At 64.8% G+C, this 13,989-nt stretch overlaps 2 protein-coding genes across 4 annotated transcripts in view; one reads left to right on the top strand and one right to left on the bottom strand.

Moving 5' to 3' along the window:
* The window catches only part of EEFSEC (eukaryotic elongation factor, selenocysteine-tRNA specific), a 116,973-nt gene that overhangs the window by 31,460 nt on the left and 71,524 nt on the right, over positions 1-13,989 (top strand). The window lies entirely within an intron of this gene.
* On the bottom strand, positions 1,810-13,645 carry LOC132658224 (uncharacterized). Its single transcript, XM_060402969.1, has 2 exons — positions 8,603-13,645; positions 1,810-8,557 (listed from the first exon to the last, which is right to left on the bottom strand). The coding sequence occupies exon 1, from the start codon at positions 10,568-10,570 to the stop codon at positions 9,650-9,652; it is 921 nt and encodes a 306-aa protein (XP_060258952.1). The 5' UTR covers positions 10,571-13,645; the 3' UTR covers positions 1,810-8,557; positions 8,603-9,649.

The following is a 13,989-nucleotide window of genomic DNA, read 5'->3' as shown; positions in this document are numbered from 1 at the left end:
TTAGCTGCCTGCAGTGGAGGGGCGGAGTTCACAGAAGCAGCTGCCGCGCGAAAGAGAGCTGAGCCTGGGTCTTGCTGAGCGCCGTTTGGTGACTGCAGAAGGAGCGTCCCAAAGCCCCCCGAGCCGTGGTCGCTGCCATCTCTGGCGTCTGCGGGGCGGGGGGCCCTCCGTCCTCAGCCGCAGAAGGCGCCTCCCAGGCGGAGCTGCAGGTGCAGGAAGCCGTCCGTTCTCAAAGATGCCCGAACCTTGGCGCTGGCCCTGGAAGCTGGGCTGGGGGCTGGGCAGAGGGCAGAGCCGGGGTCTGCCGCCAGGACTTGCTGTGAGGTGGGGTCCCCACGGTGGCCCGAGAGCCAGGCTGGGCTGGGGGGAGCTCCGGCCTGTCCCTGCAGCAAGAGGTGAAGACTCCCAGCAGGGCGGGACGCCAGGCCTGCGGAGGCAGCTCTGGCCGGGCTGGACCCGGGTCAGCGGCTGCCTGTGTGGGGCTGGAGAGTGGGCAGCCCGAGCCAGCAGGGAGGCCTCAGAAGGCGCGCCGGTGCCGCTCGGCCGGCTTGTGTGAGGGTCGGTGCCCAGGCAGAAAGATGAGGAAGCAGCCCCTTCACAGGGATTGTCTCGGCCCAAATGGCTCGTGAAGAGAAAGTCCGGCTGGAACGACCCCTCATGATGGACTGCGCGACGGACACCCGCACACGTGGCCCTGCGCTGCGCCTCCTGGCCCTCCTGCGCGTGTGGGGTCTATGGAGCAGGAGGGAGTTGCTGGGCTCACGGGATGTGTGGCTGGGGTGTGTGCTCTGATGCGGGAACACAGAGGCCCTTTATACAGTCTCAAATACAAAGCCATTGTTTTCCGACTGTGAAACTAATACAGACCTATTTTAGAAAATTTGGATAATAGGCAAATTATAAGGAAGAAAGTCATCATCTAGTTGACATGGTTGAAATTATAAATTTTATGTACGTTTTTTCTGCGGCTTTTAACACTTCGCCATTGTATTCTAGGCAGTTTTCCCCACACCATTAATCACGTTCTGTGAGCACCGTGGTTTCACGCCCGCAGGCACCCCGTCGTGTGAATGGGGGACAGCGAACACGCCTCGGCTCAGAGACAAGTGCTCAGAAGCCCACAGTGACTCCCTGGTCCTGCTCGCTCCGGAGCCTGGGCTCCCCACCTGTGACCTGGGGGCCCAGTCGGTCCGGCGGGCTCCGTGGGACGGGAGCGTCAAGCAGCGGACGCCCAGCCCCGGCCTCGTGTTGAAGCGCAGCCTCCCCCCTGCTGTGTGCTTCCCTCTCTCGCACCCGCGTGTGCCCTGCGTGTGTGTGGGGGCCGCTGTGCACCCCCTTGGAACCAAGGCAGAAGTGCGCACATGGTCAGCCGCCCCCTCCAGCCCTGGACTCTGGTTCTGTTCCCATGCTCTGGAGCAGCGGTGCCCAGGCTGAGCCCGAACGCCGGGCCGTGCTGGGCTGGGTTACTCCGCGGGGCTCGCGCACAGGCGTGACACCGCAGGGCCACGGGCACGTGTGTGTTCACGCCTCCTGTCCGCACCACCGGGTTCCCTCAGAAGGCAGAACCCGCCTGCGCTCCCAACCCTAAGCAGGGCTCGTGGCGAGCCCTGGGTCCCCGGCCCCCAAGTCCACGTGCCCCCGCCCCTCGCCGCGGCTCTCCCTCCCCGTGGCCACGCCGCCCTCCCAGAGCAGCCTGGGCCCCTCCCCTCCTGGGGACCCTTCCTTCTGGTGGGCAGGCCTCACTGCCGCCAGCCAGTCCCGCCTGCGTGGACGCCCCTCTGCCGAACAATGAGCACATTCAGGCCTGACTCGTGTTTTCAGTTATTAAAAAGCGGAGCCGCCTGTCTCTGCCTGTGACTTTCATCTCCGAGCATTTATTTCCCCGCCCCCCTTCCCTTCGCCTCGTGTCTGCGGGCCCAGCCCCGCTGTCCCCGCGTGCAGGCCTTCTGGACGAGTGCTGGCTCCCCGGCAGCGCCGGTGCCCGTGGCCCTGGGTGGTTTTGTCGGGCTCGGGGCCGCGGCCGGGAGGGCAGTGGTCGTCCTTGCCCGCACGCCCCGGGGCCGCACTCACACTTGCTTCCACACAGCTCTGGAGCCGGCGCCGGGTCCATCCTCTCCCCTCGTCCAGAGCTGGTGGAGCCCTGCCTGCCTTGGGCTAGCTTCATCTTTTTAAAGTTTATGTCTTCTGATGGTCTCTCAGCATTTCCTCCTGGGAATAGTTCTTCTGCTTGAATTATATCTGATAAAAGCTAAGTCCCAAGAAAAGATCTTCAGTGAGAACCTTAGGCCCCCCAAGACAGCCAGAAGCACGGGACCGGGCAGCCGTGCCCTCGGCTTCAGGAAGCTGCTCCCTGGGCAGCAGGGTGGATGCTGACACGGCTGGGCCCTGGCTGTACACGTGGGGACCCTGGGCCGCGGGGCTCTAGCGGAGGAGGGCCTTCCCATGCAGCGCCCCATCCTGCAAGCCGCCTGCCGCCCTCAGGGCCTGTGGGCGCCACGCAGCAGGCTGTCAGCACTTGGTGTCCAGGCTGTGTGCTCTGATAGAACGCATCTCTGGGCACCATGTGGAATCTCTGAGAGTCTCTGTCTTAGAAGCAGAGACTGAAGGGGAAGTACGTTGTAACAGCTATGCCACCCACCTGGTGGTCGCCCTCTTTGTCGAAGTGATGTGCTAAGTGCCTTACCATCAGGGCGCTGAAGAACGGATGTGCTTGAGCTGAGGTGCTGGAGAAGACTCTTGAGTCCCTTTGACTGCAAGGAGGTCCAACCAGCCCATTCTAAAGGAGATCAGTCCTGGGTGTTCATTGGAAGGACTGATGCTGATGCTGAAGCTGAAACCCCAGTACTTTGGCCACCTGATGCAAAGAACTGGCTCATTGGAAAAGACCCCGATGCTGGGAAAGATTGCAGGTGGGAGGAGAAGGGGACGGCAGAGGATGAGACGGTTGGATGGCATCACCGACTCAATGGACATGAGTTTGAGTGAACTCCAGGAGTTGGCGATGGACAGAGAGGCCTGGCGTGCTGCAGTCCGCGGGTCGCAGAGTTGGGCACGACTGGGTGACTGAGCTGAACTGAACCATCAAGGAAATGAAGGCTGTGTCTAAAGTCCCAGGGCCGCATGTACCCGCTTCTCTGCCCTGGCACGCCAGCTCACACGCCGGGGTCTGCAGACCTGGGGCTGAAAATCTTAGTCGCCTCTGCCCTGCTCATCCCGGCTTTACCGCACGCCCACTGTGAGCCGGCCTCCAATCCCGTGGCGGGGGACACAGGAGGACGTCCCCTCTCCAAGCACCAACGTGAGCCCTCCTTGGTGGCTGAGCTTATACCGCTCTGCAGCCACACCTCGGGGGAGACTGTGGGTTGGAACCGTAGCAGCACTGAGCTGTGCAGAAATGAGTGGGCCACAGGCCTCGCAGCCGCGCCACAGAGCTGTGGGGGAGCGGGCCTCTGTCCTGTGTGGCCAGGGCTGCCCCGTGAGGATGCTTCTGGTCACCGGGTGCACGAGGCACCTCAGGGTGGAGCAGAGGTGCTCAGGGACGAGAGACACTCGATGCCGTCCAGGCCTGGGGCAGTTTGCTGTTGATCATTTGGTTACCACTGGTGATCCCAGACTCGAGCTGTTCATAGTGCACCCCGGCCGTCTTAATCTCTGCGCACGGCTTTGCTGCTAGTTTTTACTGCTGTTGGGGGCACATTCCTGCCACTGCAGTGGAATCTGCCTGATCAAAGGCCCCAGACCCCAGCACAGGCTGCTCTGGTCTCAGGCGGCCTTTGTCTGCGAGAAGCTTGGCCTGTAAACGTTTTATTAGACCATTAAGTGGCCTGCAGCTCTCCCACGCTCACTAACGCCGGAGAGGGCCGTGCGCACGCGTCTGCTTTTCTGAAACTCTTGCTCTTCCAGAGGCTTTGTTAGCCTTTGACCTGATTTTCTCCGAGTCTCACCCTGTGGATCTGGCTTCACCTGCGTGGCCGGGATGGCCGTCTGTAGGGAGGACCTCCCTGGAGTGGGAGGCGTGCTGATGACGTCAGGGGCCAGAGCACCACCAGCCCTCCGGCAGCCCCGTGCCTCCTAAGCACAGCTCTGCTCTTGAGCCTCCTGGCCGTGTGGCACTGGGGGCGGGGGCTCGAGGGCACCACCTGGACTGTGCCTGCGTCCTCTTCAGGGTGGCACGGTGATCCCGCGCGTCTCACCGCGCAGCCTTGGCAGCGTGCACAGCGCGAGTCGCTCCGGCACCCAGTGCCGTGGCCCGTGCGGTGCGAGGCGTTCTGGGCGCCTCTCTGGGGGCTGCCCGGGAACCCAGGCAGCGTTGGGTCCTTCCTCTGGCCAGAATCTGCAGCCCCAAGTTAGTGGGCCCCTCGGGCCCCAGGGCAGGCAGAAGGTCCCTGTGTGGGTGACCAGCCACCAGCCTCGAATGCTGTCCGGGTCCTCATCAGGCCCTGGAGGAAGGGCTGAAGGGGAGGCCCCCTCTCTGCCGGGGGCTGAGCTCATCGCCAGACCCCAAGTCAATGTCGCAGCTCGTCACAACAGCAGAAGAGTCTTCCCGGCCTGTCCCCATCTTACCGACCGTTGAGGCTGCGGACACGCCGCTCGCTCTGTGCTCGCGCTCGAGCCGTGGGCAAGGCTGGAGGCATGTGCGTGCAACACGTGTGTGCTGACCTGGAGGGCGCAGCGTGGGGCAGGCGCTGTGCAGCGGGGCACACCTGCACGCCCCTCACAGTCCCTGCTGACTTGGCATTTCTGGACCATCCTTAATATTTTACTGCGATTTGACAAGAAAAAATTTCGACCTAAGAAAAATCATTCAGTGACAGATCGCTGATGTAACATAGGTTGGTGAGAAGCACGACGTGAGATGTGAGTTTCAGCTTCCTTCGAGGCCGTCCAGGCCTGGGGCAGTTTGCTGTTGATTGTTTGGTTACCACTGGCGGTCCCAGACTCGAGCTGTTCGTAGTGCACCCTGGCCGTCTTAATCTCTGCACACGACCTTGTTAGCTTTTACTGTTGTTGGGGGCACATTCCTGCCGTTGCAATGGAATCTGCCTGGTCAAAGTTACATCAGATGAAATGTCTAAGCAAAATTCTGCCTCAGCCTGTGGCGGCACCTTCGAGAGTGTATTGTCTGCGGGCCGGGACCAAGCAGGCCCACGGCCGTCAGGGGACCCCAGAGTGTCTGCGGCAGGTGTCGGCAGTGGGGCTCCCCGAGGGCCCTTGTTTCGGGGGGGAGGCTGGGGACTGCTGGGCTCTGGGTCTCCTGAGGGCTGTAAGTCAGGTGGCATTGAGAAGGCATGTGGTCAGCAGGGAGAGGCTCCCCAGCCTCAGAGGCGGAGGCAGCCGTGCGGTGACGCCCATCGCGAAGGCCTGAGGGCGGCAGGGTGGGGTCCGGGCAGGTGGAGAACCGAGGCGGAAGGTGGGGAGGTGGGCCGTGAGGCCCCGGTGGCGGCAATGCTCTGCACAAACTCCAGCCCCGAGCCGCGGCCGCTGCACACGGACGCTCAGTGGACGCTCCCTGCGGCCAGGCTTCCGCACGCCCAGTGGGCTCCCTGGCTGATGTCCAGCTGACTCAGGCCCTGGGGGTGAGGGGTGAGTCCGCTGCGTTTCGGACGGGACCGGGCACAGTGAGGCCTCCGGGCCTTCCTGGGAGGGTCGGGCTCCGAGGAGGTGGCCCTGCCCTCCGTGTGACATCGGGAGCGGCCCTGAGAGCTCGGGGCCGGAGATGCGCGGCCCCCGCAGGTCGGGTGAGGCGAGGGTGCAAACTGGCACTGGGGTTGCTTGGAAAATGCCCTGAAAGGTCAAAGGCAGGATGCTGAGGGGAGGAGAGTCGGTGAAGCCTGCTGGTGTGTAGTCTTCATTTGCGAAGGGCAGGAATTCCACCCAAACTGCTGCTTGGAACCAGCGCAGTTTGTGGGCCAGGTTCAGGCACAGCTGGATCGAGGCCTGCCTCCGGCCACTGCCTCTGTGTGGTTCTGGAGCTGCCCGGGGCGCTCAGCGTGGCTCCTTTTTGCCGGTCAGTGCCCCTGCCGAAGACGCAGGACAGACTGAGCGGCCAGCTGGGCCCAGCCTGTGCCTGGCGCTGGGCCCAGGGTTCCTGCCACATTCGGGGGCTGAGCTGGGACCAGGGTCCCGGGGGAGAGCAGCGCCCTCGGCGGCTGGCAGGCAGGGTGCGGGGGCCCTTCATGGGTCTCCAGCCCCTCCGAGCGGGAGCTGTTCTCACGGCCGCCAGCCCCGCAGAGCTCCTGGCTTCCGTTACAAACCAAGCATTCGGCTATTTTTCTTGCTCTGGGAATTGTTGATAAAAACTGTCTGTTTAGTTGAAACATTGCAAAAGTTATACAGGAAAAATAAACAGATCTGAGGACCTGGCCGGTTGTGGCCTGGAGGGACATCAAAGGTTGGCTGGTCACCAGGCCCCGCTTGCACTGGGGCGTGTCGTGTCCACCGCAGGCCGAGGGCTGGACACCAGCTCCAAATCCAGCGCTGCGCTTGGGCTGGGCGTCCTGAGCCCCCGCTGGAGCAGCGGGTGGTCTGCACAGGCCTTCCTCCCGCCCCAGTCCAGGGGGGCCCAGGGAGCACCCCCCGGTGGCCCCCTCAGGCTTGCACGGGGGTCTCCCCACACCTCTCCTCCCTGGCACCCGGCCCGCTCCCTCCACCTCCCAGGAGCGCTCACCAGGGCCCTGTGTGCCGCTTGCAGAGGCCAGGGTCTCAGGCAGGTGCTGGCTGGGCCACGCTCAGAGCAGGCCCGGTGCTCCCACTGGCTGTGGCTGCGGCTGCGGCTGGGCTGCAGGGCTGGGCGCTGAGGCTGGAAGCTGTCCGGGGGCAGGGGCAGACTGTCCCCCATGGCAGCGTCAGGTCCCTGACGTGGCTGAGGGAGCCCTCTGGGGTGGACTCTGAGCGGGTAACACACAGCCAAGCGTCTCCACACTAGTGTCTTGGTGTGTAGTCGCTTTCATTATAAAGTATTTGCAGTTGTCGTAAAGTACGTTTTCTTGTCCCAGTTTTGGGAAACAGCAGAAGAGGAGGAAAATAAAAACCACCCAAGGCGCAGGGGCTCGGGGCGGCTGCAGAGCTCGGCCAGCGGGCTGAGCAGGGGCGGAGGCCGTCCCGGGAGGCAGGGCCAGAGCGCGCGCGCTTTCTCTCATCCCACGTCCCTCTTATGGGCTCTCTGCACGAGACGCTGAGGGCCGAGGGGCACGCCCTGCACAGGTGTGCTCTGCGCAACTCAGGGCCCTGAAGTCCAGAGGGGAGTGAAGGACAAAGCCCGGCCGCAGCGGGGTGCCTGAGCGGCCCTCTGTGCCGCCTGGCCCTGACCCCGGCGGGCCTGTGAGAACCGCCCCAGAAGCAGCTGGAGGCAGACTGTGCTCTCAGCCTCTCTGCTTCCTTGTCACCGGAAAACAATCGGCTCCGTGTCTCACGCGCTGGATGAAGCGGCCCAGACACCAGCTGTAGCTCAGGACGGTTTCTGCTCTCCTTGCTTTCAGACGGGAGATGGGCGGGCTCCCAGCCGAGCGCAGGGCCCACATCCGGGCTCAGCACGTCTGTTCTGGTCTGTCCATCCTCCCCACCTCCCGGCTCTGCTGGGCGTGGTGCTGGGCCCGGGGCCTTGGGCAGCGCCCCCTCCCCCTGGCACCCAGCCGGCGGCTCTCCGTGTCAGGGTGCTGTGCTCTTTCTGGTCTGGGGCCTTCCCTGTGGCCTCCTTCCTAAGGAGGCTGGGACCCTCTCCCCTCCCGTCAGCTGAGGGGGCCGAGATGCTCACAGAGGGAGGCGGGGAGGCTGCTGTGAAGGAGCTCGTCGGGGGCAGAGCAGCAGGCCCCGCCGGCCACTCCCTGGACTCACCACCCCTCCACGGGCCTCCGGGAGCCCGCCTGACTCACCACCTCGGGCCCTTGGTACCCGCCTGGGGAGTCCAGGGGGTCCGGGCCCCCTGAGGCGAGTGGTGTCTGCCGCACAGACCGTCCCCCGGGACCTCTGCCCGCCGCCCCGGCCTGAGACCATCCGCTCGGCCTCCCGCTGTGCCCACGAAGCTTGGTAATGCTTCCTGGGAGTTGGTGTATGTGATTCGATTCCTCACCGGTTTTTTTTTTTTTTAAAGTCTCTCCCCGCCCCAGTCATTCATGCGTATTGAGAATCTGATTCTCGAAATAGAGGAAACTCTCAATTCCTCAAAATAGAGGAGAGGACGAGGGGGCGTTTGGGAGTCTGGTCACCGAGGACGCCGCCGTGGGTGTCTGTTCTGTCACGCTTCTGTGGCCGGGCGGTCCTCGGTCGCGGCGTGCGGACTCTTCGGGTGCAGCTTGTGGGCTCTCGCTCCTTGAGCAGGGGTCGAGCCCGGGCCCCCCGCAGTGGGAGCTCAGAGTCTCAGCTGCTGGGCCCCCCGGGCAGCCCCCACCTGCAAGCATCTGACGTGGTGTCTTCCTGCTGAGGCCCCTGAGTCTGAAGTTTCGGGGCCTGCTTTCCGTGTCCTGGGCCGGGAGTCTCTCCTCTGAACCACACAGACGCTGGCGGCTTGCTCAGCAGCTCCGCGCGCCCTCGTCCTGCCAGCCCCCCTGCCCGCCCCACCCTGAGGAGCGCGCCCTCGTCCTGCCGTCCCCCCTGCCCGCCCCACCCTGAGGAGCGCGCCCGCCAGGCACAGGGCGCTCCCAGCGCGTCTGTCTGCGTTTCCCACGGCGCTTCCGAGCAGTCCTCGGGGGGGACGGCTCCATCAGCAGGGGTGGGGGCAGTGGCGTGTGGACTGCTCAGCCTTACTGTAGTCCAACAAGGGATCCGGTCTTGTCCTGGGGTCCCGGGACAGAACCCCTGAAACCTGGGAATGCCCCGGTGGTCGTGGTGGGCCCCTGGACCGCATCTGAGCTCCTACTGGGGGAGACAGAGGCCAGCAGTATGACTGGGGACCAGCTCTGGGCCAGAGACAGCATCCTGACTGCCTGTCCTCTGCCCCTGCCTGAGGTCAGGGGCAAGCGGACTGAGTTCAGTCCCGTGGCCAGGGTCTGAATTATTCACGCCCAAGTAGTGAGAGCCCAGTAGAAATCTGGGCCCAGGGCTCTGCAGGCCTTTGTAGCTGGTACAGAGGTTGATGACGGGCGAGGTGCCCTGAGCCCATAGGGGAGGCGGGGGTGTGTGTGGCCCGCGTCTCTCTCCCTTCAGCTGGTCCGGGTTCGTGTCCTGCTCGGTAACGTTGTAATCGGCCGCCCGTCCTGGGCTCTGTGGCTGTGGCGCCTTCTCTGTGTCTGTTCTCAGAGACCTCGCCGTGGGGCGGGGGTGACCGGGGCCCAACCCCAAGACGGCCTGGCCGCGAGGGGCCCTGGTGGACGCTGCGGGGCGTCGTCTCCTCGCCCCGGGTCTTCACAGGGTGCTGTGCCCCCTCACTCCCGGCTTGAGTCTGAGAGGCTCGCCGCATGCAGGAGGCGGCAGAGTGGGCTCTGATGCGTGGGTGTAGGGGCCAGGGGCGGAGAGACGCTCAGGACCGGGGCGCAGGGGAGACGCTCAGGACCGGGGCCCAGGGCAGGGGAGACGCTCAGGACCGGGGCCCAGGGGAGAATCCCAGGACCAGGGTCCGGGGCGGGGAGACGCTTAGGACCGGGGTGCAAGGGAGATGCCCAGGACCAGGGCCCGGGGTGAGGAGACACTCAGGACCAGGGCCCAGGGGAGACGCTCAGGACCGGGGTGGAGGGGAGACACCCAGGACCAGGGCCCGGGGCGGGGAGACGCTTAGGACCGGGGTGCAAGGGAGATGCCCAGGACCAGGGCCCGGGGTGGGGAGACACTCAGGACCAGGGCCCAGGGGAGACACCCAGGACCGGGGGTCAGGGGAGACGCTCAGGGCCAAGGTGCGGGGGCCAGCCCCCGTGCCATGATCACAGAGAGGAGGTTGGTGGTCCTTGCAGGAGAGGTGCCCAGGGGTTCTGTGCTGCTGACCGCTGTCAGGAGTCCCTGAAGGAGGACACAGGACCCTTTGGGCCTGAGAGGCTGACGGACTTTTCCCACGAAGAACCGTGTTTCCGTCCCAGGCGGCCGTGTGTGCTGCCCTCCGGGGGAGAGGCAACAGCCGTCCCGAGTTGTTGCAGAGAAGCGGGGTCCGGTCCCCGAGCCAGCAGCCAGCGCCTCCGGCCCTTCCGAGGGGTCTGGCCCACCCCCAGGGTCTGGGGAATGCGGGACACATCCCTGCCACATCCTCGCTGGACCGGCCCCCTCCCCACTCCCCCTCCTCCTGCCCCCTCCACCCCCAGCCGCGGAATTCCCCTCTGCGGCTCAGCGCAGACTTCGCTTCTTGCTTTGATGTCCTCCACTGCGTTGACCTTACGGATCTGTGTGTCTGCCCACCGGACTGAGAGCTCCTCGAGGGCAGGGGTGGGCCGCGCTGGGGGCTGCGTATGGAGCGCGGAGGGGCCCAGCGTGGCTGGGGGGCAGCTGGGGAGGGAGGCGTGGGGGGAGAGGCCCGGGGGGGGTGGCTGCTGCTCGGTCCCTCTGACTCCGTCCAGAAAAACGTCTGATTGTGTCTTGAACTCATTTTCGTTGCTTGCTTCAGTGGCCTCACTTGGCAGCTGAGGCCATATGCTAATTCCACCCTTTTCATGAAGGAATTCTGCTGATTTTACTGACTTTTTATGGTAGATTTCCCCCCTCCTTTTCCTTCTTTTTTTCTCATGCTTCCCCAGTAAACAGATTCCTGAGACCACGCTCTCAGGCTCTGCGACCCTGCACGCTCCGACCTTGCCGCCTGAGGCAGCCTGGCCGGCCTCACCCCCCCAGCCCCTGCACCCGCCGTGCCTTCTCTGCCTTGGGGCTTGCCGTGGCTGGGGCCCTGTTTCTGGAAGGACCTGCCTGTGTCTCAGGCCACAGCAGCAAGCACCACTGCTCAGAACTCCCAGAACACGGCCCAGCTGTCTCGGGGTGGGGGCCCCTTCCCTGGCGGGGGGCGGCGGGCCTGTGGCCTGGGCTGCTTGCTGCCCCACCCGGAGTCTCAGCGTGTCTTCACCCACGTGGCCGCACGAGGGCCCCTCCTCCCTGTCACTGGGGTCCCAGGGGTCTTCTCCCGAGGAACGCTCTGCGTCTGCGGAATTCCCCTCTGCAGGTCTGGCTCTGGTGCTCACTGCGCCGTCCTGCCTGGACGCGGCTGCCCACCCTGCACCCTCCTCCCCTCGCGTTTCTGGCACGTGGGCACTCGGCGTGCCGGGGGCATCACGCCCCAGGCCAGGGAGGAGTCCGGCCGCGGCTCACGGCGGGCTGCTCAGGGCCCTCACTGCCCCCCAGTTATCTGTGTTCCCTGCAGAGGGGCTTGCTCACCACCAGCTCCGAGTAGCGGGGGGCTGCAGGGGCTCCGGGGGTCACAGGATGCGGCTGTGCTGGGCATCGTGGGCCCCTGGGAGCCCAGGGGAGGGCTGCCTGGTCCAGACGGGGTGGTGGCGTCTGAGCTGCAGTCCCCGCGTGCAGCACCAGGGGAAGGGGTGAGTGCAGGTGCCCAGGTCCCGGAACGCGGGGCTGACAGCCGGGCTGGGGCTGGTGGGGGAGGCTGAGGCGGGGCCAGCCCCAGCGCCCTGCCTTCTGCCCCTCGGGGGGCTTGCACTGTCCCACGGTCTCGCCCACTCGGGGGGGCCCTTTGCTTGTGGACTCAGGGCTGTGGGCTGTGTGCCCGCCGCCACAGCCACTCCACGTGCAGGACGTGGGCTGGACAGGGCACCTGGCCCCATTGGACGCCAGCAGCAAGGATGGCGTCTGTCCTCAGGGACGTGCCGGCCCTGGGTCGCCGAGGTTTCCACCTCGCTGTTCTGGGAGAACCGTCATCTTGGGTCCCCCTTGGGCTGCCTGTGTCCCGGCATGCTGAGCTGGTGGGAGAACCTTGCCCGACACTGGGGGGATGCCCGCCGGTAAGCGGCCGGCCGTGAGGCTGCAGGGGGAGCCTTTGGGGGGCCTGGGGAACCCCAGATGAGGCCTGCAGAGTCCCCCGCTGGGGCCCATGAGAGTTCAGATCTCAGCTAAGGTTTCTCTGGCCACAGGCCCACGGCCTCAAGCCCCACTGTACCCCCTGGGGGGCCTGCCTGGGGACCGTGGGGGCCCTGCCCAGCTCCTCCAGGAGGAGCCCCCAACCCCAGCACCTGCCCTGCTCCCGAGACCCAGGGCAGGAGGGCCCAGGGCTCAGCACAACTCACTGGCCAAAGAAGTGGGCGTTTGCTCCGCGACCTCCAGCCCCCTCCGGAGACCCTCTGCTGGGAGCTGCAGGCCGGCTTTGGCCAATAAACATGTTTTGTTTGGGCCACACAGTTCAAACATGTTTTTGGAATTGGTTGTCGACATTTAAAAGTTGGCACAGTTCATGCAGAGGCCCAGATTTTTGGCTTCTTTTGAAAAATCGGAAGATCTGGCAACTCCAGGCCCGCATTCCTCTCTGGCCACGTGGGCGGGAGCTGGGGTTGGGGGGGCCGTCCCCTGCAGCGCGGCCCCCAGAGTGACCGTGGCATCCTCTCGCTCCAGATGGAGGCCCCCATGAGCCCTGGGGGCCTTTGAATTTGCCCACTGGCCCCACCTTGGGACAGGCGTTCATCCAGGGCTGGGGTCGGTGAGGCTCGGACCTCAGGTTCAGCACCTGCCACGCCAGGCCTGGGGCTCTGAGGTCTGCCTGTGGCCCCGTAGTTGACGGTGAGCCCGGTATGCAGGTGGGAGAATGAGGCTCTGTGAGCAGGCCTCCCCGGGCAGGCAGGAAGGGTGCTGGGAGAGCCCTGTACCCTGACGTGTGGTGACCTGTGTCTGCAGGCCTTGCCCTCACTCCTGTCTGTGGGAAGGGGAGGCACAGCCTGAAACCCGGGGACGTTTCTGCTTTGGGATCACAGGCTGCGTCTTTAAGAGAAATTGTCCCCGGTGCCACTTGAGGAGGACGCAGGCTGAGGGGCCCTGGGCCAGGCAGGGCCAGCTCTGCCTGGGGCCCCACCTGCTGCGTGAGCCCCACGGTGCGCTGAGCCCCCGCCGTGCACTGAGCCTCGGGTTTCTCTCGCAGTGATGAGCCTGACCAGCCACGCGCAGAGCCGTGGTCCGTGCAGCCGCGGTGCAGTGATGAGGCTTTCAGGCTCGTGCCCACAATGGGCCCCAGATTTGCAGAAGCTTAGTGGCCTCGAAAATCCCATGGACTGGTAGGCTGCAGTCCATGGGGTCGCTGAGGTCGGACACAACTGAGCAGCTTCACTTTCACTTTTCACTTTCGTGCATTGGAGAAGGAAATGGCAACCCACTCGAGTGTTCTTGCCTGAGAAACCCCAAGGACGGGGGAGCCTGGTGGGCTGCCGTCTGTGGGGTCGCGCAGAGTCGGACACGCCTGACGCGCCTCAGCAGCAGCAGCAGCAGCCGTGAAGAGCACGGACTTAAAAGCAGCACTTGCCCGGGCACGCATGGGTGCAGGAGGACCCAGGTCGGGGGCTCCGTGCCCCGAGGGCCCCGGGAGGCACACACCGCTCGCAGCTCAGTGGCCTGCCCCCATCTTGAAGATGCAGACACAGGCCTGCTGCTTGGCTGGTGAGCGGAGCCGAGGTGCAGACTCATCGCGCGGGGCCTGACCACGACCCCACCCCGATCCCATCAGGCCCTGCGCATCCAGGGCCCAAGCAGTGAAGTCTCAGGAGCTGTCTCTCCCGGGGATCCTTTCGCTGCTGGCTGCTCAGCAGGTCCCGCGGGGAGCCGGCCTGGCTCACCCTGCCGTCTGGTGCCCGCGGACCACGTAGCCCAGCCTGCTAGCTGAGGCTGTCCGGCCCAGACGTCCCAGTGGCGAGGGTGCTGCCGGCTCACGTTCCCACGTCCAGCCTCGGTGTCTGTCCACACGGAGCTCTCCCACCCATATTTGGCGGTTTGTCTCTCTCCCCCGCTCTTCTGAGGTGTCTGCCAAAATCCTGTATAATTCGTGTCATCTCCCGAGCTGTTACAGTATATGAGGGCAGGGGATAATTTAGTTATTTTTGAAAAAAGAGTCTAAGCAAAAGTCAAAAAGGAGGGGGCAGTTTTCATACTCAC

Source organism: Ovis aries, chromosome 19 (assembly GCF_016772045.2).
Source record: "Ovis aries strain OAR_USU_Benz2616 breed Rambouillet chromosome 19, ARS-UI_Ramb_v3.0, whole genome shotgun sequence".
Classification (NCBI taxonomy): Eukaryota; Metazoa; Chordata; class Mammalia; order Artiodactyla; family Bovidae; genus Ovis; species Ovis aries.
Note: the sequence above shows the minus strand (reverse complement) of the source record. Positions and strands in the feature narration are given on the sequence as shown.

Bases quoted from the DNA above. Each gene is read 5' to 3' on its own strand.
- LOC132658224 (XM_060402969.1), bottom strand. From the start codon at position 10,570: ATGAAAAGGGTGGAATTAGCATATGGCCTCAGCTGCCAAGTGAGGCCA.